General features: G+C 35.9%; 1 protein-coding gene across 5 annotated transcripts in view; it reads right to left on the reverse strand.

The window, feature by feature from the left end:
* Nucleotides 1-26,966, reverse strand: part of CPED1 (cadherin like and PC-esterase domain containing 1) — a 299,781-nt gene that overhangs the window by 124,696 nt on the left and 148,119 nt on the right. For all 5 annotated transcript variants that reach the window (XM_037836286.1, XM_037836287.1, XM_037836288.1 and 2 more), the window contains exons 13-16: nt 24,338-24,408; nt 22,089-22,139; nt 15,696-15,882; nt 14,192-14,360 (exon numbers count right to left, since the gene is read on the reverse strand). In XM_037836286.1, coding sequence (XP_037692214.1) covers nt 14,192-14,360; nt 15,696-15,882; nt 22,089-22,139; nt 24,338-24,408 — 478 coding nt within the window. The remainder of the gene's footprint in view (nt 1-14,191; nt 14,361-15,695; nt 15,883-22,088; nt 22,140-24,337; nt 24,409-26,966) is intronic.

Below are 26,966 nucleotides of genomic sequence, written 5' to 3' on the forward strand. Positions count from 1 at the left end.
TCACTAGAGTACTTAAGAGAGTTCAAGCGCCAACACACTCTGATGCTTGGAGATGCTTGGAGATGCAGACAGAAGGATGTTTGGAAATACTAAGCTAAGAGATGAAGCCCGGAGTTTGCCCCCAGAGAAGCTAAGAGAGGACCCACAAACACTTAGAGAGAAAAACCCTGGGAGAAAGAAGCAATAATTCAAAGAAGCTGAGAGAGAGGAACTTAAGAAACAGCGCAGAGACATTTTGGAGAAAGCCATTTTGAAATGCAACCTGAGAGCAAAGGACCAACAGACAACAGCCACATGCCTTCCCAGCTGGCAGAAGTGTTCCGGACACTATCGGCTTTCCATCAGTGAAGGTATCCTCTTGTTGATGCCTTAGTGTGGACACTTTTATGGCCTTACAACTGTAAATTTGTAACCTGGTAAACCCCCTTTATAAAAGCCAATCATTTCTGGTATTTTGCAATAACAGCAGCTCTAGCAAACCAGAACACTATCTATCTATTTTAAACTAGTATACTGAGCTCTTTTTGTGCCCAGGCTCTGTCCAAGCTGTTCATAATCTTAATTCAAGTTTTCCTCAAAATCACCCTGTAGGGTAGGTATATCATTATAGTTAAATGACAGATGAGAAACTTGCCCAAGTTCTCCAATAAGTAAGTGGTGAGCTGCTACTCATCCAGGCAGAACAAATAGTATTTTGATCAAAGGTTGTTATGTCACTGAAATAAAATTTCTCCTTCCTGTTGTTTTTAATGGTTTGAAACCTGCATCTCTTAACTTTATCAGGAATTAAATTTAAAAATAACCTGTCAAGGTCCAGAATCCCACATGTAGTATTTATTTTGCAAATCATTCATTAGTCCTGGAAAGATCATCCTCAAGCATGCAAGTTGGGGGGGGGGGGGGGGCGGTAAAAACCCAGAAAATTCAGTGAGTCTGCATTGCATTGCTAAGGAATGTGGTCCTGAAAACCTGGAGGGCCACTGGGGTAGGGAGGCCTGTTCTACTTTGAAGAGTGAGGTTATGCTCAGTGTTTTAAACTCATCAGTCCTGCTCCCCCAAAAAAGGTGTGGGTGAAAAAGAAAAAGAAAAAGAAAAAAAATTAGCAACATTTTCAAAAGAAGTTAAATATGTCAGGCAATAAAGTGTCCTAATTCTGCCTCCAGGGAACATATGTCAACCCAGTTTGTGGTTCTGCAATCGGTGAAACCATCTGCAAGGAATACCCCATCCCCCATTCTTGCTCCTACAACACATGCCTATTGTAGGAAATGTTACCTTAGTCAAATGCATGTGGAAATTTTCTCAGCATTACCTAATTGAGACTTCAGGCAACATTTCTTTGAACAAAAAACAATTTATTATCACCTGCTGAAAGACAACACATCAATGGTTTTGACTAATGAGGACAATGTAAATACTCTAAATGAGATTTTATTATTAAATTATCTGTGTTTTCAGGACCACCATTATCTATAACTCGTAACTATGAGAGTCACATTTGAAATCCATTTACTCTAATGGAATATTTTTTATTAAAAAACTTCTCTGGGTTCCTTTATATTTCCCTGTCCAGTTCAGAAATCAGAAGATGAATTCTTCAAATACCAAATCACAAACTTCAAACAAAATGAGGGTATACAGCAGGAGGCTGTTCTCAGAGAAGCTTCTCTGCATATTGTTGAAAGCCAGGAAGATCCAATTCTCTTACACATTGTATTGGCTCTGGTGTGCTAACAGTAGTAAAAGCTTGTTCCTTCTAATAGAGGAAGCAGATATGACTTAGAGAAATATGGAGAACAGATGTATTGAGCAACATTTATATTTAAATAGTGATTATCTGACCATAAGTTACATTAAGTCATGAAGTGAGTGTAATGTAACTCTTTCTCACCAACTCAGAAGGATAATTTATATGAGTGCTAAAATAGATCACGAATCAAAGAAAGCATCCCTCTCATCTTTGCCTGCTTTTGAAGAAAATGGAATGCTAAATAAAATTCTCCAAGCCTTCGATATATATAGATGCTTATTGCCCACAGAGGAGGCCTCTTCATTCAGAATGTCTGGGTGTGCATATTGCTCATGCAACTAAAATTTTACTCCCCTAGTTAATATTTGGGCCTTGAAAAATGCTGGCAAAGACTCGCTCAGTCCATAAGCACAGAACTTGAGACATTGCAAAAGGTTAAGTGTTTAAGGCAAGAGTGCTTAACAAAGACTCAAAAGAATGTCTTCAGCCTGGGTCATTGATAATGAAATGGATGTGGTTGCTATAGGATCTTCAGAGTGGAGCAGGAGAACATGGTCAACATCTCCAGTACACACAATATGCACAGTGCCTACTGCATACAGGCGCCCATGAAAATGTTTTAATTTATTTTAAAATAAGAAGAAAAAATGAACTTTTAGACCAAAGAAAATATTTTCCATATATAATATTGGTTTGTTTATCTTTATAGCAATAGAGTGGTAAAATATAATTTTCATATATTTTTTATGGAGGAAGGGACCTACAAATGCATGTGCCTAGGGCACATGAACATGAGAACGCAGCCCTGGGGAACAGGTTCACTCTCCTTTCTCTCCAACTCTCAGCCTGTTCTTCCTGTCCCCATTCCTTTACAGTTCCAACACCCTTAGTATCTTTGGCTGCTTCCTCTTTTGCTGTACTCTTTCTTGTCTTTCCACCCCGCTTTTCTTTCCCTGTCTCTGTATACCTGCAGGTGAACCCTAGAGGCAAATCATGACAAAGATAGTTTTGATGATGATAATGGTGAGGATGCTGATGTTATTTAATATTGATTGAACACCAAATCACGTGCTAGGCTTGTGTTTAAACTCTACATTTCTTATCTAATTGAATCCTCAGAACAGTTCCATATGAGAGTACCATTCTTGTTCTAATTTTAAAGGTAAGGAAACCCAGGATTAGGGAGCATAAATACCTCACACTAGGACACACAGTCAATTAAGACCACTTAGAAGTAGAGCTGAGACCTCAAGCCAGCCTTCCCTGATAGCAGTTAAGGGCTTGTGCATAGAAGTGCATGCCTTTTAATCAGTAGGTAAGAAAAGTGGTTTGAGATACTGTGCCAAGATGCAAACTTTGTTCTGATAAAATAATTTTCACAGAAAGAAATCTGACTCCCGTCTTCTTTATAGGAAAGAGCAAAATCTGATTTTTACAACAGAAACACTCTCTTCTAACTGTTTTAAAAACTAAATGTGGTATTCAATCACAGGTTTCAGGGATCTGCTTAATTTTAACTCATTAAGGGCAGTCATGTCATAATAAATCATTGAAGCTGGAAGTTTACACTTGAGAAAACTGTTTATGATGGCTTTGAGAAATAGCACCAAAAATATAAAACAAGTTACTTGGCCTATCTAAGATTTAGTTTTCTCTTGAAAAGGGGCATTGTGAAAAATAAAGATCACTACATAAGGATCACCTGCTTATTGTGAGGATTAAATAAGTGTAGGAAGGTAAGGTCCCTTCACATTGCTAAATGTATCATCCCATTGTCAAATTATCAACTCCACAACACATTCTTCTCACTCTCATAAAGGGTACGTACATAAACAAAGTTTAAAAGCATTTTTTAAATGCATTGTGGATGTTTTAACAGAAACAATAAGGTAGTGAGTTATGTTAAATAGTGAAAATGATTTACTAGAAATTGCTCTAATGTGTTTCAAGCATAAGATTTTAAAAAGCCAATGTACTAGAAAACATTTGAACACATAGTAGCAATAAAACTATTATTGCTAAGTAAAGTGCTAATATGTAAAATGTCTAAACTTGATTTAAATATTGCATGTCAATAAAAATAGTCAGACTTTAGGAAATATATGGTGTCTAGCCAAATATTAGACATTAGATAGCTCTACAATCTTCCTAATAGGGGAAGACACTGATTCAATTTTCCCCCATCAATACAACTGAAGATTACAAATATCCAAGAATTTTGCAAAGATTCCAGAACATTATTATGAAAATTGTCAGTGTACACGATCATGGAAGAAAATTCTAGTTAATTAAGTTTTAACTGGTTGGATTCTAGCCAAATAAGAGATATCCAAATACGACAATTTAGATTGTAAATACTATAAGGGTTTTAGATTCCACTGTCCAGAGTAATGATTAAGTGGATAGTAATGATTAAGGATCTGTATATAAGTCCCACTTTTTAAAATTAGAGTTTAATTTACAGAACATGCATAAAATACACAATTCCCATATACTACCCTATAATTAACACCTTGCATTAGTGTGGTACATTTGTTACAATTGATAGAAGTACATTTTTATAATTGTATTATGAACTAGAGTTCACAGTTAACAGCATTCAGTTACATGGATTTTTATTTTATTTTATTCTATTATCATATATTCATCCTAAATTTTCGCCTTTTAACCACATTCAGATATATATTTCAGTGCTGTTGATAACATTCAGAATGTTGTACTACTATCATCACCATCCATTACCAAAGCATCTCCATCATTCCACATAGGAACTCTTAAACATTTTAAGCCTTAACTCCTTATTCCCTATGTGCCCCCATCCTCTGATAACTTATATTCTAGATTCTGACTCACTGAGTTTGCTTATTCTAATTATTTCATATCAGTGAGATCATACAATATATGTCCTTTTTTGTCTGGCTTATTTCCTCAGCATAATGTCTTCAAGGTTCACCCATGCTGTTTCATGATCAGAACTTCACTCCTTTTTGCAGCTGAGTAAGATGCCATTGTGTGTATATACCACATTTGCTTTATCCACTCATCGGTTGATGGACACTTGGGTTGCTATCATCTTTTGGCAATTGTGAATAAATCCCATATTTGCAAGCAATTACATATGTGACCTTGGATAAGCTTTCTAACCTTTCTAAAGCCTTAGTTTCTTCATATGTTACAAAAGGGGGAGAGGATAAAAAATCAGCTATGTTTAGGGTTGTGCTGGATATTAATAAGAGAGGAGGGTAAAGTGCTTATCACAATGCCTGATAAATAACAAAAATCCTATAAATGCTGCATCACTATTCACACTACCTCTGCGGCGCTACTGTATTACCCCTAAAGTACTCAGCATATTTCTAGGAACTAAGTGAAAAAGAATAGTTACTTGTTAAAGTTTCTGGTTGAAAGCATTTTGCTATAGCACAGTTATCATTGAAAAATTAAATCATATTCTTGTCATATACTGAGGATGGTAAGATAACGAAAAACCACTCACATGGGTATTTAATCAATATTCCAACTTTGGAAATGAGCAAAGGTTTTATTAAACTTGATTATGGATAAATACTCTTTTGCTCTTCTATCATGTATGTTTGCTAAATTATTAGGCAACTATCACGAGTTCATTTGTAATAGTCCTCTGTGGTGTTGGAAGGGTACAAAAAATAAATGAGAAGGTTATTCTGATTTCCAAATAATAACTGGAGTCATTCACAGATCATTTAATAATGTAGCCCCTGGAAAGCTACTGAATTTTTAAAAATAAAGCAGCGAAGACCAGTTTTAAATGTGTAGCTAAAATGCTGAACAAATCTTTTCTTTTTAAATAAATACTATGCTCTTCCCTTAGTATTTTCCCTTTATGAGTTGTAATACATTTAAAAATGAAAATGGTTTCCAGCAAATGGATCCATGAAACATAGTCTCCTGGGATTCTGCTATATGACCTTTCTGTATATTTTATTTATGGCTCTATTCTGGCACAACATTTTGGTACAAAATTTGTATGTGAGACCACAGCTCTTCTATACAAGTCAACTTCTATGGATGCTATATATGTCAAAATGTTTTACTTGGAAAGAGACTTTAAAAGAAATATTATCCCATATGTATTCTAATTTCCTTAGAACATAAATATATTTTACTAATTCTTAACATGACAAATTCCAGCCAAAATAACAGTTTATTACTTTCTAAATCTTTCTTCATAAACAGCAAAACATTATACTATCTATGGGCAAATTAAAATAACAGTCTAAATATGTTTTATGACTTTTTATGATTCATTAAGAATCATGTTTTTTTATAATTTCTAATTATATTTTCTAAATGTGTATTTCTGATTATAATTACATTAAGCAGACATTTGGGGATTTTTGGAGACATTTTTGGTTGTCACGGCTGGGGAGATGCTATTGGCATCTAGTGGGTAGAGACGAGGGATGCTGCTATGCATCGTATAGTACAAAGGAAAGCACCCACAACAAAGAATCGTCCAGCTCCAAATACCACTGATGCCAAAGCTGGGAAGCCCTGATTCAAATCTGGTTGTTTATATTATTCATGTAAATTAGCCTTTTCCGACTCCCTGGCAACATCTAAACTTAAGAGTTGCCTCTGTGGCAATCATACACAAATTCCAATTGACAATATAATTGGAAACAGGCATTAAATAAACTCAAATAGTTAATTTTGGCTAAGTAGGTACTTAACAACATTCGTTGATCAAATAAATGATAAAAACTTTTATTAACAAATTAATTAAATTAGCTTATTATGTAACAAAATGTCATAGTAATTGCTTTTAATTGACTAGTAGGACTTAAATTTGTTTTCTATTCCTTGCCAGTCTTTCCATGGACTGAATAGTTGATCATCAGAAGGAGAGAGGTAAGGGAGCAAGAAATTAAGGAGGCTTGATTAATCATAAAATTGGATTCACACGTATAGATTTTGGGGGTGCAACTAGAACAGCCTATCATTTAATCTACAGTATGTCGACTCCAGAGTTCAACCTTTAGAATGTAATGAGGGTGCAATGGTTGTTAACCAAAAACAAAAAGAACAATTTTGAAACACCAAAAGTCTGTACATCTCATAATGTCTATCTGTTAAGCCTTTGACTTAATCTGGAAATTCTCAAATAAATGAGAATCCATAGGAAATTAGAAGTTGTATCCCTCACTCTTTATAATTTAACCTTCATCATGGTGTCAGCTTCTAGTGAGACCTAAAGACTCCAATGAGAATAAACATAAAAAAGAAATAAGGGGACGTTCTCTGGAGTAGAATTTTAACTGGAGCCTAGGCTGAGAAAATTCTTCTGCTATTGATAATTCATGAGGCCACTTGTGCCTAGTTAAGTGTCTAAAACAATCCACATATTCATGCCGCATTTACATGTTCACTGATTTACTAGTTTCTAAAAGAAATGCTTCAAAGTACCAGTACTTATTAGACACTATTCCATGTTATAAAATATAGTACAATGGTGGGACTGCAATAAACTTTAAATTAAGATGTTCTGGAAAGTTGTCTTTTAAATGACTGAAATACTTTTCTGCAATTACTTGTAGAATACATCCTACAGGAATTTTCTAATATTTTTCTTCATATTATAGTAACAAAATCCTAAAGTACTCTTTTGTAAGATAACTGCATGGGACATAGCTTGTTTCTGATCCACACAGTATTTGAAAGGGAAGGCATGCTGTGCCAGTTCAGTGTATTATGTCCCCCCAAATGCCATTATCTTTGATGCAGTCTTGTGTGGGCAGACATATTAGTGTTGATTAGATTTTGGAATCTTTTAGGTGTTTCTGTGGAGATATGATTCAATCAACTGTGGACAAGACCTTTGGATGGATAATTTCCATGAGGTGTTGCCTCACCCATTCAGGGTGGGTCTGAATTAAATTACTGGAGCACTATGTAAGCTCAGCAGAAGAAGCAAGCTTGTTACAGCCAAGAGAGACACTTTGAAGAATGCACTGGAACTGAGAAAGGAGCTCCAGCTTACAGAGACATTTTGAAAGCAGACTTTTGCTCTGGAGAAGCTAAGAGAAGACAAATGCCCCAAGAGCAACTAAGAGTGAAATTTTTGAGGAGCTGAAGCCTAGAGAGGAATGTCCTGGGAGAAAGCCATTTTGAAAGCAGATCTCCGGAGCAGATGCCATCCATGTGCCTTCTAGCTAACAGAGGTTTTCCAGACACCGTTGGCCATCCTCCAATGAAGGTACCCAATTGTTGATGTTTTACCTTGGACACTTTATGGCCTTAAGACTGTAACTACATAACCAAATAAACCCCTTTTATGAAAGCCAATCCATTTCTGGTGTTTTCCATTCCGGCAGCATTAGCAAACTAGAACACATGCCTTAAAAGATAATATGTATTTTCCCACTAATTCTTTTTTTTCATATTTTATTGAGATATAATTTATACAGAGTCTGTAAATTTTATATGTAGTAAATCACACGAATCTTAAGTACACAGTTCATTACATTTTTATATATATATAAACACCACCCATTTACATATGTAACCCCTACCCAGATCAAGATATAGAGCATTTGCTCAAAAAAGTTCTCTCATGCTCCTTCCCAGGGGATACCCATTTTTTCCAGGAAACCACTATTCTGTTTTCTGTCACTAAAAGTAGTTTTGCCTGTTCTTGAATTCCATATAAGTGAAATACAGTTTATCTTTTTATATCTGGCTTCTTTTGTTCAACATAATAATGTTTTGGAGATTCTTCCATGTTTCTGTGTACTTAACTTATTTTTAAGTATCACAATGTTGTTTCATTGAATTTTTAAGTATCAGAATTAGTAGTTCATTTATTTTTAAGTATCAGAATATTGTTTCATTGAATTTTTCTATCTCCTTTCCTACTGAATTGTTTCTAGATTTTAGCTATTATAATAAAACCAATATGAAGATTTCTGATATACATTTTTGATGGACATAAGATTTCATTTCATTTATATTATTTCATTTATACCTAGTAGGGGAATTGCTGGATCATAAGATGTATGTATGTTTAGCTTTGCTAGCTACTGTTAGAAAGTTTTCCAAAATGGTCATTTCACACTCTCACCATCAGCATATGAAAGATGCAGTTGCTCTATATCCTCATCAACACTTGTTATTGTCAGTTTTTTAATGTTTTCCATTGTAGTGGGTGGGTAGTAGTATCTGATGGTGGTTTTAATTTACGTTTTCCTGATGACTAATGATGCTGAGCCTCTTTTCATGTGCTTCTTGGCCATTTGGTCACCCTCTTCTGTCAAGTTTCTGTCCATTTCAGTTTCATAATTTCCTGACACGTTTTCTTGACCTTCCGTTTTTTCCCTAGACCATGGGGAGCTGCTAGCAAACCCTAGCAAAACACCAGAAGGCACGAACAATCCAAGGATTTGCCCAAGGTTCTGACTGCCGGTGTCGATCATTGCCTTTTGTCCCCATTGGTCCCACCTAAGGATTCCTGGGTTTTGTGAGGGGATTTTCCCCAATTGTGTTGCTCAGGGTGGGTCCCCCCGCAAGCAGACCATGAAGACACCACTTTCTAGAGGTCCCAAGAGGCTTACTGCCCACGTCAACTGAGCCTAAGATGTGCTTGACTAGACAACTGAAAGCAGACAGGGAACAGCAAGATCCCAGTGTCTGGAACCCCACGGGAGTCTGGAAAGCTGGGTCTGATCATAGGCAGAAGAGATGGGGGCCTGCGGTCCGGAGCCCTGAGCTGAGTCAGCTTGTGTGGTCAAAGGACTGGGGCGCCACTCCCACTCCTGGCAGCCAGCAGGCCTGAGCACCCCCTACCTACCCAGCCTGTCCTCCCTATATATGTTAATCAAAGGAATTTACAATTCACCGAGGGGCAACAGAAAGATGTGGGATGGAATATATCCACCCCATACAATTCACCCCATTTTATTAATGTCAAAGAAACTTAAAAAGTCATATAGTCCAGATGGTTTAGTATGCCCAGCCCTCTATCTTGGGGCTTGCCCCTATGAAGCTTGTTACTGCAAAGGAGAGACTAAACCTGCTTGTAATTGTGCCTAAGAGTCTCCCCCTGAGTACCTCTTTGTTGCTCAGATATGGCCCTCTCTCTCTAGCTAAACTCAGCATGTGATCTCACTGCCCTCCCCTTCATGTGGGATCTGACTCCCAGGGGTGTAAATCTCCCCAGCAATGCAGGATATGACTCCCAGGGAAGAACCTGGACCCAACATTGTGGGATTGAGAACATCTTCTTGACCAAAGGAGGATGCAAAATGAAATGAAATAAAGTTTCAGTGGCTGAGAGATTTCAAATGGAGTCAAGAGGTCACTCTGGTGGACATTCTTATGCACTATATAAATAACCCTTTTTAGAATTTAGTATATTGGGATAGCTAGAAGTAAATACATGAAATATCAAACTCCAACCCAGTAGCCTTGACTCTTGGAGATGACTGTTTGACAATGTAGCTTACAATGGGTGACAGTGAGATTGTGAAAACCTTGTGGATCACCCTCCCTTTATCCAGTGTGTGGATGGATGAGTAGAAAAATGGGGATAAAAACTAAATGAAAAATAGGGTGGGATGAAGGGGATGATTTGGGTGTTCCTGTTTCACTTTTATTTTTTATTCTTATTCTTTCTGGTGTAAAGAAAATGTTCAAAAATAGATTGGGGTGATGAAAGCATAACTATACGATGGTACTATGAACAGTTGATTGTACACCATGGATGATTGTATGGTATGTGAATATATCTCAATAAAACTTAATTTAATTTAAAAAAAATGTAGGTAGTCCAATTCCTCATCTGCTCCTTGCCAAACAGACTTCCAGCTAATGTTTGAATATCTCCTGGGCCAGGTAATATAACAGGGACTTTGGAATTAGGCATACTTAGATTTGAATACAAACCCTGCCACTCACTACTGTTGAGAGCTTGGGTAATATCTTTTAACCCCTCTGATCCTTGGATTTTCTCATCTGAGACCTGGGGCTAATGTTAGAATTTAATCTACAGGGTTGCTGTAAGAATTAAAGAGATTTTTAAATACAAAGCATTTAGGACAGAGCCTGGCACATAATAAGTGATCTTATTATATTTCTTTGGTCAGTTTTGACCTCTAGAGAAACTCCTTTATATAATTCGGGTAGAAACTTCTACACTGGAATCCCACTTTCAGATTCTGGAGTGTTTTCCCAGGAAAGGGATAGCATAGATAACACCATCCAATTAGGGACCAAGTCTAGGAAAGAGTTAACAGCCAATTTAGCTGGAGCATAAAACACACTATGAGAAATTATGGGACATGATGCTGAAAAAAATGCCTGGGCCAGCCTGGAGAGAAGTAAATGATGGACACAGGGGAGGCCTGGAACATTTTTGGCAGAGAAAGTGCATGACAGGAGCTGTGCCTTAGGTTAATCAAAATCATGCTGGCAAATTGAACTGGAAGAGTTAAGGCAGATATGGGGAAATTAAGCAGGAAATTATTTTAGTATTTGAGTCTACAAGTAACAAGATCCAAACCAGGGTAGTGACAAAGGAAGGAGAATGTAGAGAGAAGTGAGAAAATCCTGCAGATCCCACCTCTGCAATGTCCCATCATGCCATCGTTCCCATTCCTACCAACACCTTGCTAGATACTCAGCATGTAATTAGGATCAACTGGGTAAAGATCTTGCCACAAGGAAGGAACAGATATTCCAGAAATAGGTGCTGGTGTAAAAGATTCGCCAGAAGGATTTTACATTTATAAGAACACTATGAAACAGAAAACAACTCAAATTAAACTATTAATTCCCACAAAATGTGTTTTGCATTTAGAAGAATGAATGAGTCATCTGATATTTAGGTTTAGTGTTGAACCAAAATTCACAGCTGTGCCAGTAATTGTGGGTAACACAATTATGTTTCTAAAGACATGTTTCAAAAATGACACAGTATAACTCCATCTGGTGGCACCTTGAAAATAAAAGTACATTTTTTTCCATGCCATAATATAGGAATCTTCTTCTTTTTAACCTTTATTATATGTTTAATCTATATAAAAGCTAAGTTTAGTGACCAACTTAATGTAATCATCCATAGAGACTTTAAAATATTAAATCTAAATTAAAATTAAATCTTTGATGCTCTTTTAAGTAAATAATAACTTCTATTGGTAACCATAAGTATTATGGGAAAAAAAATCATACCAACCATTAACCTTTCCTCAAAGATGATTTATTCTAGGAGTTAGTTTCTACTAAAATATTGCAGAGGATAAAGAAAAACCACAAAACTATATAGTCGAAGGTGAGAATATTTAGTTTGGAAATCATTATGCATGTACAAACACACCAACATACTTCACAAAAACACACCTCCGTCTAGGATTTTGGTCCCTCTATTACAGATATTTTTAGTGTGACTTTAGTATTTGTTTCCCAGTTAGGAAAAAGACAGAGATATAGCAACCACAGAAAGCATTTGGAAAAGTAGATAACTGAGAGGACTATATTTTGAAGTCTTTTCTGTAGTCTAGCCCAGTGTTTCCCCAACTGAGTTCCACAAAAGAAATATTAATAGCTACTCCATTAAAAGGGGGTCAAACAGGAGTGATGGTAGCATGTTGTGAGAATAACTAACAGTGCTGAAAGGTGTGTGAAGGTGGTGGAAAGGGTAAGCTCCATGTCACATATGTCACTAGAAGGAAACTTGGAGGTTAAAAGATGGAAATGTATAAAACAGTGAATCTTGTGGTGGACAATGTCCGTGATTAACTATACAAATATTAGAAATCCCTCTCATGAACTAGAACAAATGTATGACACTATAACTAGAAGTTAATAATAGAGAGGCATATAGGAAAAATATATATACCTATTGCAAACTATATACTACAGTTAGTGGTATTTTAACATTCTTTCATGAACAGTAGCAAATGTACTATACCAAAACTACGAATCAATAATGGAGGGGGGCGTGGTTAGGGGTATGGGAAGATTTGAGTTTCCTTTCTTTGTCTTTGTTTCTTTTCTGATGTAATGAAAATGTTCTAAAAACTGAAAAAAAAAAATTAATTGTGTTGATAGATGCACAGCTGTATGATGGTACCATGGGCAATTGATCTTTAGACAGTTGTGTGGCATGTGAACAATCTCAATTAAAAAAAAACAAATATATATATATGTATATATATAACAGTCAAAACAGTTTGTAAATGCTGCATACTGTACATTTCCCTTCTGAAGGACCACCATTTAAATTAATATATTAAAAATTCAGAGAAGTCCTATAATAAAGAGACCCATTGACTTTTTTTTAACCCATTGTTTCATAAACTTATTTGACCATGAATCCCTATTCCACCTTTTTTTTTTAGCACACTTATCCATATCTTGCAGAATAAAATGTTTTAGACAAATTTTTAGAACAATGTGAAATTCCCTTTGATTTATTGGTAGTTCATCTTAAAATAGAGATATACATTTCCTTGAAAAATAAAAATCTCATCTATGGGTACCCTTACAAAATAACATTTACCTCTTGGGAATAAGTGAGATAATGGGAGAGGCAGAGGGTGATTATTGGATCTGGCCACTCAATTTAAGAAAACATGGTATCCACACCACCCACTGAGGTCCAGTTTGCCAAATCTCTCTTTTACTATCAGTCTGTACGTCAAAGACCCCCAGTAGCTTATTAAAGCCTTTGACATGACATATTTTTAATTACACTTTTGAGTGGATCAGTGTATATGACAAGATAACCAGTTACTACTCCACTGAAATTACCTGTAATAAGGTATATGACTTCAGAAAGTATAGAAAGTTATTCATAGAATTTTTAAAAAGGCACAAAGAGAGAAGAGAACCACCAGATAAGACAAAGCTTCTGGTAATGTTTACCCCCTTCCAAAATCAACAGGTTATATTGGCATGTGTTGCTAAGAAGAGAAACTACAGTCTTTAAAAATGATTAAGATATGAGAAGTGAATGAGAAATATATCCAACCCATGCAAATTTAATTTCATTCATCTGGTATCCCTTCTGTAGAAATAATTTCATATTTTCCTCTCATTCCACTGAATCTAGTTTAAAATTTCAAAGGTAGATCCAGGGACAAATCCAAGAAAAACAAAACAACTTAAAGGGGAAATATGAAACCAATTCATAGCTAAGTGTGAGTACTCAGACATTTCTTTAAATACAAACAACAATAAATCCACAGAACAAAATAAACGCAGAGAATAATCACCACTCTAAATGAAAACCACTCACCATGATGTGTTTCAGATACCTGGCTGGGACTCTTCCTTTTTTGAAATGAAACCATAGTTTCGGTTTAAAAGCATGTATTTTTTAAATAATAATTTTCATTTGGCATTTTTCACCTGGGTTAAAAAAATCATTCTCAATTCAACCCAAGTAAAAATGTAAAATTCACTTACCTGCACAAAACCACATGCTGTGAAGTCCTCGAACAAGGGTAGACTTGGACGTTCTTCTCTATAGATATTGAATCTGTACATAATCAGGGACTCACCCTGTGCTGGAGATTCATCCACCACAAACACTGAGATTTTGTTCATTCCTAAGCCCAGAGGGTAGGTGGCAAAGCTGGAGGAAGGGAGGGGAAGAGGGTGGGGAGGGGGGGCAGGGAGAGAGGGGAAGGGGCAATATGAATGGGGAAGCATTTATTCAGCCCAAACTGATTCATTCAATAACATTTATTAAACGCCTAGTATTTGCATAAAAAAACAAATTTGGTCTGGACAATTTCATAAGAAACTTAAAATATGAAATAAAGAATCATATCTTTGTTTCATAGTACTCTACTATGCTGAGTCATCTTGCAGAGAAAGTCATATCTTCTATCAACTAAGGAAAGAGAACTAACTTTTATTCACCACCTGTCATGGCCATTCATTATTTCATGTAATACAAAAACTCTATACCAAAACTATGATTGTCCCTATTTTAAGTATAAAGACACTATGGCATAGAACTGGCAAACAAATTGCCTAAAGTCACATAGTGGAGCCAGAGTTGAAACCTAAGATGGTCTGACTTGAATTTTCATCTCTTTCTACTAGACTCACCTGACTCGCAGGGATACAAGAGTATATTTTTTCCCTTATATCATGAGTATCTTCCTTGCCACTGACATGGCATGTAATAAGTGTCTATCTTCTGTTCAAAATTATGAACAAAAGACTTGGTTTTGTTTTGACTCTCAAATCAGTCAATAGAAAAAATCTCAGTGGAACTAGGAAAATAGGTGTCACTATGTCCACAAATTGTCACCATCATGTTTACTAAGCAGTCCACCCCTGAATATTTGAAAACTTGAGGAATTAGGTTGGGATAGAAGGACATTACTGTTTGGAGGGATAAAAAGATTAACTTTAAAAATCTAAAAACATGAAAACAACAATAAATAAAATTCCTCCTTAAAAGGTTCTCTTTAATATTTCATATAACAAGATCCTCTCTTGTTGCAACATTGCTACAAAGATTAGTTACAAAGATGGCTAACAGATCAGTAGAGAACTGTCACCTTCAAAGGAAGAGTCCCAGCCAGGTACCTGAAACACATCATTGCGAGTGGTTTCTTTTAGTGTGGTGATTATTCCCTGCATTTATTTTGTTCTGTGGATCCCTGCATTTATTTTGTTCTGTGGATTTATTGTGGTTTGTATTTAAAGAAATGTCTGAGATCCTCTCTCGTGTCAACACTGTTACAAAGATTAGTTACAAAGAGGACTAATAGATCAGTAGAGAACTGTGTTCTTTTTAACCACATGACATCTGGAAAGGGGAAAGATTTCACACCCTGGCAATCTCTCCAACTGATCTTGTGTCTTGGCTTTCCTGAACCACTCCCAAAGCTTGCGTCAAATACCTGCATCCCACTATGATGACTCAATTCAGCTTCAGTTGGTGTCCCCATACCTTGGCCCTGCCTGCTCATGCAGGTGCACCTTGCACTGACACTTAGAAGTCTCCGCTCCAATTGTCACTGTAACCACATCAAATGGGACTTCAGAGTAATAATCTTTAATCTTCGGGTTAAATTCAGGATTTAGTTCCAAAGGTGGATGTGTGAAGATCTGCTTGATATGACATAGTGTGTCTTTATCTGTTAAATAAAACAAAACAATGACAAAGAAAACACAGCTGTGAGATGGATAAACAATTTTAAATCATATATGAATAGGTTTTTTTTTTTATTCTTTTGAGCAACTTTATTGATCACCACTGACTTTTGATTCAGCTTCCTGGTCAGATCGTTTGCGACTTCAGCTGGATTTTCTATTTGACAAATTTTGATGAATTTGCCTTATTTAACAGCTGTTGACTTCAGTTGGTGTTACACAGATGATATTTTTTTAGTCAGCCCTGAAAGTTTAAAGGTGACTAAGAGGGAAAAATGTCTCTCCAGTGGATTGATAACATTTTTATGGCATTTACTGCATGTATCAGGCAACTGTGTAAATAGAAGCAACATCTCTGTGTGGGTTAGTAACAGTAGGGGACCAGCAGGGAATGAGAAAAATTTCCTAATGGGGAGTATCATTAAAATGCCACTCAATTGAAATAGCAGCTTATGGGCAGTAAGGTGGAATAAAGAATGTGAACTCCAATATTATAACAAAAAAAAACTCATGAGGGCATCCCGAGACCTCTCTCTTTCCAGACCATCAACCAGGGAAAGCACCAGAAAGTGTAAGAGGGAAATCCTATTCTCTGCTCAATCTTGTGGATTCTAAGACATATTTTAAAAGTCTTTCTTTTTGGTAGCCCAATTTTTAAAGAAAGCATCCTGGCAAGAAAAAAAAATAGCATTATAGGCATATATCCTAGCTTTTTCTGAATTCTATTCAGTGTAAATCTTTGGAATAAATAAACTACCAAAAGAGTCTGAGCAAATGCTTTTCAAAGAAATATCAACAAGCAATTTGTTCCATGAATATTTTTCAATAGTTAATGCAGGTAGCTATAAAACTAAATTTAAAGATGATAGAATTTCCTATTAGCTGTTACCTATTTCTCTATTTTTATGCTGCTACCACACTTATTTTTCTAAATTCCTATCTGACAATCTGCCTACAATTCTTTAAATGTTTCTCATTACCTCCAGAGTCAAGCCCAAGCCCCTAGCAAGATGACAAAGCATTTCACAACCCTTTCATTCTCTTCCTTTCCAGCCTCATCTAACATTGCATCCCAGACTTTGTACTTCCACAAGACCGAAATTTTTATATTTCTTTGATGGACATGGAGATGTGCCACCAGATTCACGGCAATGGATATCACCAATCGTAGGGGTGTTCTACTCTAGTTCTTAGAAGCAGGTGTTAGTATAACTCCCATCACGCATGGTGACAACAAAACACACACACACACAGACCCAACAACAACAACTATGTATTTCTGAACCACACCCAGCCTTCCAAAGAAAAACTATAAATTGAAAACAACAATAATACAATAGATGTATTGCAATTTCATTTTGGGGAAAAGTCTTAATGAAAAAAAGTCAGTTTTGTTGAGTAATTCAGCAAGTTGGACACAGTACATCTTTGATTTTATTAATTGATCTGATGGTCAAAGGAAGATTTAATCTGGATGATTTGTAGGTAGACTGTCTATATAATTTCAATAAACATATGTACCAGCATGTGAAATCTTGTAATACAGGAGAAGAAATAATGAAACTAAAAATTTATTTTAGCAGAATACATCCTGAAAAGCTTTTAATTCAAATTCAACCACTCAATAAGCTATTCATTTTTTAATCAATGATTTTTTCCAACATATTCTATGTTCAAGGCACTGAGATAAGCACAGTAAAAAGGGATATCATCAGTTGGTAGGTGCCTGGAATTCAAGGATAGGGAATATGTTTTGGAGGCAAACATTTCTTAGGCCAAAAACCAAGTAAATACTTGAGCTACAGTTTTATGCTCAGAATCAACTAAATGAATAATAAAGTGACAGATTATTCCCAAAACAGTAAACCTAAAAGATATACATGCATACCTCGGAGATACGGCAGGTTCAGTTCCAGACCAAGGCAATAAAGTGAATATCACAATAAAGTGAGTCACACAAATTTTTTGGTTTACCATTGCATATAAAAGTTATGGCTACACTATACTGTAGTCTAAGTGTGCAATGGCATTATGTCTAAAAAACAAAGTACATACCCTAATTAAAATGTGACACAGAGACACAAAGAGAGCACATGCTGTTGGGAAAATGGCACTGACAAACTTGCTCAATACAGGGTTGCCACAAACCTTCAATTTGTAACAAACACAATATATGCAAAGCGCAATAAAGCAAAGCACAATAAAATGAGGTACGCCTGTACTTTCACTCAATAGGATATATTTTTATAAACATTCATTGAGAGTCAATTTCTTAGCATTTTATCTTTTCACTCAATAGTGAAAGTTTTCTATGGGACTTGCCTGTTTTAAGATTGAAACTCAGCCCAAATCACATACTTGAGATTAAATGTGCTATCATTCTACTAAGCAAGATTTTAGTAAATGCTTATTTTTGGTTTCATCAGAAGCTCTCCACCTCTGGCATCAGAGCTGTGTCCCAAATGCCTGCTTGAAAGCCAACTTAATTCTGACATCCTCTTCACCTGACTCATCAGTGTTGCTGCCAATAAACACCTGGTGCCTCTTCGGCATCTTTCCAACCCAGCCTCAACTTGTCTCAGGCCAACTGACCTTAGATCTATGGAGAACCCAGTGAGCGGTATGGTGGTAGCAGGCATTTAAACCTATTTGGCAAGTATATATGGGAAAGTTGTTTGAAGTTTTGGCTGCTTTTGATGGATTTCTTTTAACCACGGAATTTTATTGCCCTCTTGAGGGATGAACATAACTCATTATTAAACATCAGAACAGCCTAGACTGTTAAAGACAGAATCACCTGTTCTAAGGCATATCACACTAAGTTATTTTGTAAAGCTCATATCATACTATAAAAGTAGAAAGATTAATTATGAAGAGACCCAGGTAGGGCTGGTTTTCATCAACATAAAAACATGAACAAAGCTGAAGAGTTTATCAAATGTGTTCATAAGCTCTATACAATGTTACCTGGGAACTGACAAAAATGAGATCATCCAGTGTTATCCTTTCATTTTATAAACGGATGCCTAAAGATGTAAAGTGGCTTGCATGATGCTACATTTAACCCAGCCACACAGTAGATGCTCAAATTTTCATTGCAGTCTTGCTGCTGGTTTTCTTACTAGTCCTTTTCCCACTTCCCTCTACATACCAGTCTCTCAGAAGAATTGAACAGCTTATATTTTCCTAGAGGTGAGGTACTGGGGAGAGGGAAAATTCAGGGAAGAAATGGGCAAAAGGAGTATCTGTTACTCTTCCCCTAATAGCAATACCTTATTTAAAATACTGTTTTTTCATTGGACATATTTGTTAACTTTATTAAACTACATTATTGCATAAAACTTCAGTCTACAATGATTTTAATGATAGTACTAAAATATGATAAATGGATTAAATCATATTTTAGAAGATACAAGTTAGATTTCGCTAAGTGAGACTTCTAATTAATCCTTAAATTTTATTTTTCTCAGCTTTAAGGTTTTAACAGAATAGATATCTCATTTTGTTTCATTTGTAAAAGACTAAATTTTCTCAGTGCATGCATTAATTTTACATCATTTATTATAGGATATTTAAAAAATTCAGGAACTTTGAACATAGAATCTGAACATTCAGCTTCATGATACAGCTCAACCACTTAAAAACCCTGTGACCCATGTATTCCTGAGTTGTTATGTTGTTTCCAAATTCTGAGAAGCTGAACTCTTTGTGTATAACCTGGTTGACCTCTGGAACTTCAAGTATTTGTGTGACACCTGAAATTCAGAGCTAGAGCTTGGCAGCTATGAATGTCAGTATTACCTCATGCAGCAACTGTTAAAAAAGCTGGAAAAGAGTTCAGACCTCAGTTAGAGATATGAATGAAGTGGATCTGGTTAGGACCAAGGCAAATCAGGCCAGGGGGTAAAGGATGATATTGACTGTGTTTTAAAACATCTACTTCTGTGTGAGACCAAAGGAAGAGATGTTTACTTGGTGCAAGATCTATATTTTCTGTAGCACACTAAATAATTTAACTTGTACAGTTTATTCAAACACCTTAATTACAGGGAACTTTGACTAGGAAATGAGATCTTGTTCTAGTGTGCTAATGCTGCAGAATGCAAAACACCAGAGACGGATAGGCTTTTATAAAATGGGGGTTTATTTCGCTACACAGTTACAGTCCCAAGGCTACAAAGCATCCAAGCTAACACCTCAGCAATCGGGTACCTTCACCGGAGGATGGCCAATGGCGTCCGGAAAACCTCTGCTAGCTAGGAAGGCAGCTGGCATCTGCTCCAAAGCTCTGGCCTCAAAATGGCTTTCTCCCAGGACGTTCCTCTCCAGCAAGCTTGCTCCTCCTCAAAACATCACTTACAGCTGCACTCCATTTTCTCCCCCCGAGTCAGCTCATTTATATAGCTCCACCGATCAAGGCCCACCCTGAATGGGCGGGACCACACCTCCATGGGAACATCTCATCAGAATCATCTCTCACAGCTGGGTGGGGCACATTCCAAGCAAATCCAACCAGCACCAAAAACGTCTGTCCCACAAGACCACAAAGATAATGGCATTTGGGGGACACAATACATTCAAACCAGCACAGATCTGGTAGGTTAGTACAGGTTAGTGTGAAATCCCAATACATCCCAGAGTAATTTGGGCAGAGAATAGAAATGTATTTGCAGAGCCCCAGTGGGAACTGGAGGAAAATGTGGCAATGTAGGTCTTCCCCACCTGGGTTATTACTGATATTCTCCCGAACATTGAGAACTGCCAGTTTGATGGGCCGAGCCTTCAATCTTGGGGCTTGCCCTTATGGGTCTTGTTGCTGCAGGGGAGAGGCTAAGCCTACTCATGGTTGCGCCTAAGAGTCTCCCCAGGAGTTCCTCTTTGTTGCTCAGATGTGGCCTCTCTCTCTATATAGGCCAAGTCTGTGGGTAAACTTGCTGGTCTCCCCACTACGTGGGACATGACTCCCAGGGGTGAGCTGGACCCAGCATCATGGGATTGAGAAAGACTTCTTGACCAAAAGGGGGAAGAGAAATGAAACAAAAAAAAGTTTCAGTAGCTGAGAGATTTCAAGTGGAATCGAGAGGTCATTCTGGAGGGTATTCGTATGCACTATAGAGGTATCCCTTTTTGGTTTTTGTTGTTTTGGAGTGGCTGGAAGGAAATGCCTGAAACTCTCAAGCTGCAACCCAGTAGCCTTGATTCTTGAAGATGATGGTATGACCGTGTAGCTTACATGGTGTGACCGTGTGATTGTGAGGTCCTTGTGGCTCGTGCTCCCTTTGTCCAGTGTATGAACAGGTGAGTGGAGAGGTGGGGACAGGAATTAAATGAAGAGTGGGTGGGATGGGAAGGGAGGGGTGCTTTGAGTGTTCTTTTTTACTTTTGTTCTTATTCTTGTATTTATTTATTTATTTATTTATTTGTTTGTTTTGGAGTAAGGAGGGTGTTTGGGAATTGACTGTGGTGATGAATGCATGACTGTGTGATGGCTCTGTAGGCAGCTGATTGTGCACTGTGGATGGTTGTGTGGTATGTGACTGTGTCTCAGTGGAACTGAATTTAAAAAAAACAAACCCTGTGACCTTGCTAAAGTCTGATTCTCTAGAACACTTTATTTGCAAGACCACTGTAATAATACAACAAGATCAGGTGAAGAAAATTTATAAATGTTAAGTTTTATATAATACTATAAAATGTATTACTACTATATATATTTCTCAATTACATCTTGATAAAAATCCATGATAAACAGCAAATGAATTCAAAATCTCAACTATTATAAAGAAAGTTCTACTCAAGTACTGTCTATTATGGAAAACCTGGCAGGAAAGGAATCACTGCAGGATGGTGAGACTCCTAACGATCAATGTATAAAGCAGATGAGCTAATCGCTTCTACTTGAGGGGCCTCCAAGTCAATGCCTTAGACCCCTCAAAATGAGCTTGGAAGTCACTGATCTTAACATAGAAACTTAAAATTTCATCTCCAAACTGTTCAAAATTAGAAATGATCTTCTTATGAAGAAATGACCAGATATAGACTCATTCAGAAATCTCATAACTTTTGAAAATTTAATTAAAATAAACCAGCATTCCAAAGGTATCCATATAAGATAAAATAATGATTTATTCAAAGCATGGCTATGCCACATTGTTGATTATACTACCAAAACACTTTAATCTCAACTCACCATTACTGCAATGTATTTCTTTGGTCTCATTCATAATTTGTGGCACTGCAGCTAAAAAATGAATAAATTAAAAATGAAAGCTATTAATAAAAATAAAAATAATAAATATCTAGTAACTCCAAACAGGATAATTTAATAAAACACATATTTTATTATTTAGCTTTTATTAACCATTAAGTACTTCTAAGTAAAACTGAAAGTTAAAATAAAACAAAAGAAGAAAAGAAGCTATTTCATTTAAAACCTAGAAGAATGATTATTTCAAGAAGGAAGTTATTGAGGGAGAAAATGAATGGTCTAAATGCCATCTCTTCCTCGAAGGTGGGGATTTGGATTCAGTGATATGTCAGGGTTCCTTCTTATTTTTTGATCCTTTTCCTATAATGTTCCAAATCATTAGAATTACAGAATTCCATCCAGTTGGTTCCACTAATATTTACTCTAAGCTTCCAAACTGAGCCAAATAGCAATCTAAAAACTCCTTAACAAATATTTATGGAACAAATGAATAAATGAAAACTCTTAAGGGTACTTAAGTAATTCATACAAAAGACAAAAAAATGTAGGACAGTGAAAGGCAGAATATCAGTTTATTATCCATTCTTCACTGGACCTCCTTAATCTTTTTTTTAAATAATTTTTTTTATTAGAGAAGTAGGTTTACAGAAAAATCATGCAGAAAAATACAGAGTTCCCATACACTCCCCCCCACCCCCATTATTAACACCTTGCTTTAGTATGGTACCTTTGTTACAACTGATGAAAGAATATTATAATTGTACTATAAACTATAGTTCATCATTTAAATTAGCTTTCCCCGTTTATCTTGTACAGTCCCACGGTTTTAAAAAAATTTTATTCTAGTAGAATATATACAACCTAAAATTTCATCTTTTAACCACATTCAACTACATAATTCAGTGGTGTCAGTCACATTCACAATGTTATGCTACCATCACCATCATCTATTACCAAAACCTTTCTATCACCCCAAACAAATTCTAAAACCATTTAACCATTAACTTCCTGTTTCCTAAGCCAAAACTAAATCCCAGCCCCTGGTAACCTGTATTCTAGTTTCTGACTCTATGAATTTGCTTTTACTAATTATTTCTTATCAGTGAGATCATACACTATTTGTTCTTTTGGGTCATATTTCACTCAACATGATGTTTTCAAGTTTCATCCATGTTGTCATATGAACCAGAACTTCATTCTTTTTTAATGCTGAATAATATTCCATTGTCTGTCTAAACCACATTTTATCTATTCATTCATTGGGTGATGGACACATGGGTTGCTTCCATCTTTTAGCAATTGTGAATAATGCCATTCTGAACATTGGTGTGCAAATCTGATCCATTTGTGAATCAGTGGTTCTCAAACTTTAGCATGCCTCAGAATCATCTGAAGGGCTTGTTAAAATACAGATTGCTGAGCCTCATCCCCAAAGATTCTGATTCAGTAGATCTGAATTGTTATTTTCTCAGGTAATGCTATGCTGCTGGTCTGGGGACCATACTTTGAGAACCACTGTATCAGATCAAACCCTGATTTGTAATAGGAAAACTGATTATTTTTAAATTGTAGACATATGGGTGGGTACTTTTTTTCAATTTTTTAATTCTTGGAATTTTAATTCTTTTTCTTATTGAAAGTAGCTCAAATATTCTTTAGAAGGGAAAAATAGAAGTAGTCAAAAAGAAAAAATAATAATCACTATTTATTTCCCTTGGTTACTATAAGTTCATAGTGCTTTTAACCAATTTTTTCAATTAACAGTATATCATAAGCATCTTTCATGTCATAAAAATTCCACAATGTTAAAATGACTTTATCATATTTCATTGGACTGCATTTATTTATCCAATCCACTATTATTGAAATTGTGGTGGTTTCTCATTTGTGTCATTTATTAACCATTTATGTAATTAAATCTTTGTATACCTTCTTAATTATTTTTTTAAATAAATATCTACTGTAATTCTGGTCTGTAAGAATATCTTTTAATGCTCTTCTCGTATGTTGTTAAATGATCCCTTAAGAAAAGTTGTAATTTACATATCCACAAGGATAAAAATACTAATTTCCCTATCCCCTACTTAATTCTATTAGCTTTAAGAAGGAAAACCTCTTCAAATTTGAAAGAAAATATTATTTCCTTGTTTAATTTTCATTTTTGATTGCTAATGAAGCTGAGCATTTTTACATGTTTTACTGTTGAAATAAATGGGACTATATCCTTTTACCTTTTTTATTTTCAATTGCCTCAAATGGCACTTGTGGCTTTTCAACATTTTCATCCTCTGCAAAAGAATTCCTGAAAACGCAATGCCAAAAAATTCTGGATCAATGAAATGAACAAACTTCATGGAAATTGTATCTAATAAGTTATCTTTTTGTTTTTCGGTGTGGGCCCAGTTATTTTGATGAACACAAAGAAACACTTTCTGGTTTTCATTCCTCAAAACTGGAAATCTATCCTCAAATGAAATGAGTGGAAATCTCATCATCACTAATTAGCAGAAGCATATTTGATGAAGCCAGGGCAAAAAAAATCATTCTTCAGTCCAAAACTGAGCAATCGCTGATAACCTGGATCCAACAGAACTGATTCAAGAACACACATTCTTAATGGAATCTGGTTGGCTAGAGTTGTACAGTTTTGAAGCAAGAAGCCTTGGAAACTCTGAGGCACAGCCTGGGAAGAAAATGCATATAATCTAAAAAATATAAATGTACCACGGAGGAAATGACTTAAGGCTTGACAACACTTCTATCCAGAAGCTCTGATTAACAGTAGTGAATCGTAAGGGTGAGTTATATCTTGGTGTTTTCTCTGTTGTGTCACTAACTGAATGCCTACCCAGATTGCCCTCTAAATCCTCAGATTTGGAGCCCAAATTATCTAAATTGCAGACAGAAAAACTGCCAGTGCAGATGACATTCTGGGTAGGATGGGCTGCTGGTCACCTGACTTGACTTTCCTGTGCTATTGTGTCTCCATTCCCACATCAGCAAAATGGAGATAACAATATCTTCCTTACTTTGCAGCGCAGCTATGAGAATCAAATAGTGTTCTGTGTTAAAATTTATAAATATTTATTGTCCCAGGTATTATGTTGGGAGCTGTAGTGGAGATGAATAAGACACATTGAATTCCTTCAAAATATCAACATCAGATAGGAGATTAAGATGAATCAAGGAATTAAAAATATTGCTAATGTTGGAAGGGTTGATAATGGTATTGCAGTTTTATTTTTAAAAATCTTTATTTATTTAGAGCTACACAATGAAGTAATTAGTGGTGAAAAATAATGATGCCCAAGACTTATTTTAAAATAATCCCCTTCTCTTAAGAAATGCAGAAATAGATAAGGTAAGTGAGGGGTAAGAAATGTTTAATTGAAGTCCATCTGTGTACCAGCTCAAATAAAAAAGAAAATCTCTAAAGTCATACCAACCAAAGGCCGTAAGGGAAGCTCATAAGAGATACAACCCTAAAATGCACATAAACTGAATTTTGGAAGTTACTGTCAATTGGAATGAGACTGTGTATGTGAAAGCATTCTGCAGTCATTTCTTGAGTCGTGTGCTTGCTTTGATAATGTGGATTTTCACAGCAAGCATTTGCTTAGAGCAAACTACATGTGCAGCTTTATGTTCAGTTAAGTGAAAGTAAGCAGATAGTGCACCAGCATTGATTTTAGGATTTTCATTCTAATTCTGTTGGGACTTCTGGATTCTGAGCCTTGGGGCACATACATAACTGCTACCTACTGCTGTTACTTTTCTGACTTTTATCTCTCCTCACCTTGTTGCTACAAACACACGATCTTGATTTAAAAGGAAGGATGAAATCATTATATCCCACAGGCAGTGTAAGTATGTCAAATTGACTCTTTCTGAGAAAAAAAAGGAAGGTAGCCATCTGTGAAGATAAAAGCAGTCATGAATGACTACCCCTGACTTTCCTCTCTGTAAGAAAAAAGCACTGGACACAGACGTGAAGGCCGTGCTCCTAGTCTCAACTCGTTTCTACTAGAGTGGTTAAGCAAATGACCCATTTCTCAACACCTCAGTCAACCCAGTTGAACAATGTGGATAATAGACATCCTCCTTGCAATATGGCATGGTTATGATAATTAAATATACATACAATCATTTGGTAAACTCAAATATAATAAGAATTGCATATTCTTTCTCAAAATGCTCTAGGAGCAATATACCTAATAGTTTCTTGATAAACGTCTAAAATTTAATTTTCTCAGTGTTAACTTGGATAAATTTTTCTAACTTTTTTTGCTTTTCCTTCTTTTATAGAAGTAACAAAGCATTATCTCTACTGCAGATAGTTTAGAAACATGGAAAGGAAACATACTGATACAAACCATCTGCCTTCATTGTAGCATTTCAGTTTTATCATGAGGCATGTGGAAGTTATTGTATGTAATCCTCCTGAAATAATACCATAATAATCCATATTTTACAGATGAAAAAATTGAGATTCAAAAGGGTCAAAACCTTACCCACTGTAATCAATGAACTCTAAAGTTGCGATTTTTAAATTGAAGTCCATCTGATTTTAAAAAGTATGTCCCTTTCTACTACACTCAACACTGATCATTCATAAATTCCCTTAATGGAAGGGACTCCAATCTTCTGCACTGAAGATGAGTCAATTGCTTAATTTTACAGCATATGTAGACCTTGAGAAAATTTGCTGGGGAGCAAACTTTCCAAAGCTTGCATTTCTCAAGGGTACATACTCAAAGTTACAAACAATACTGAAATAGGCTTCTTGGTAAATCAAGTCTGCTCTTTCCCATCCATTATGATGAATGAGACAGTCTTGGATTATTTGAGTGTGTTGAAAAT

This window comes from Choloepus didactylus, chromosome 5, assembly GCF_015220235.1.
Source record: "Choloepus didactylus isolate mChoDid1 chromosome 5, mChoDid1.pri, whole genome shotgun sequence".
NCBI classification, from domain to species: Eukaryota; Metazoa; Chordata; class Mammalia; order Pilosa; family Megalonychidae; genus Choloepus; species Choloepus didactylus.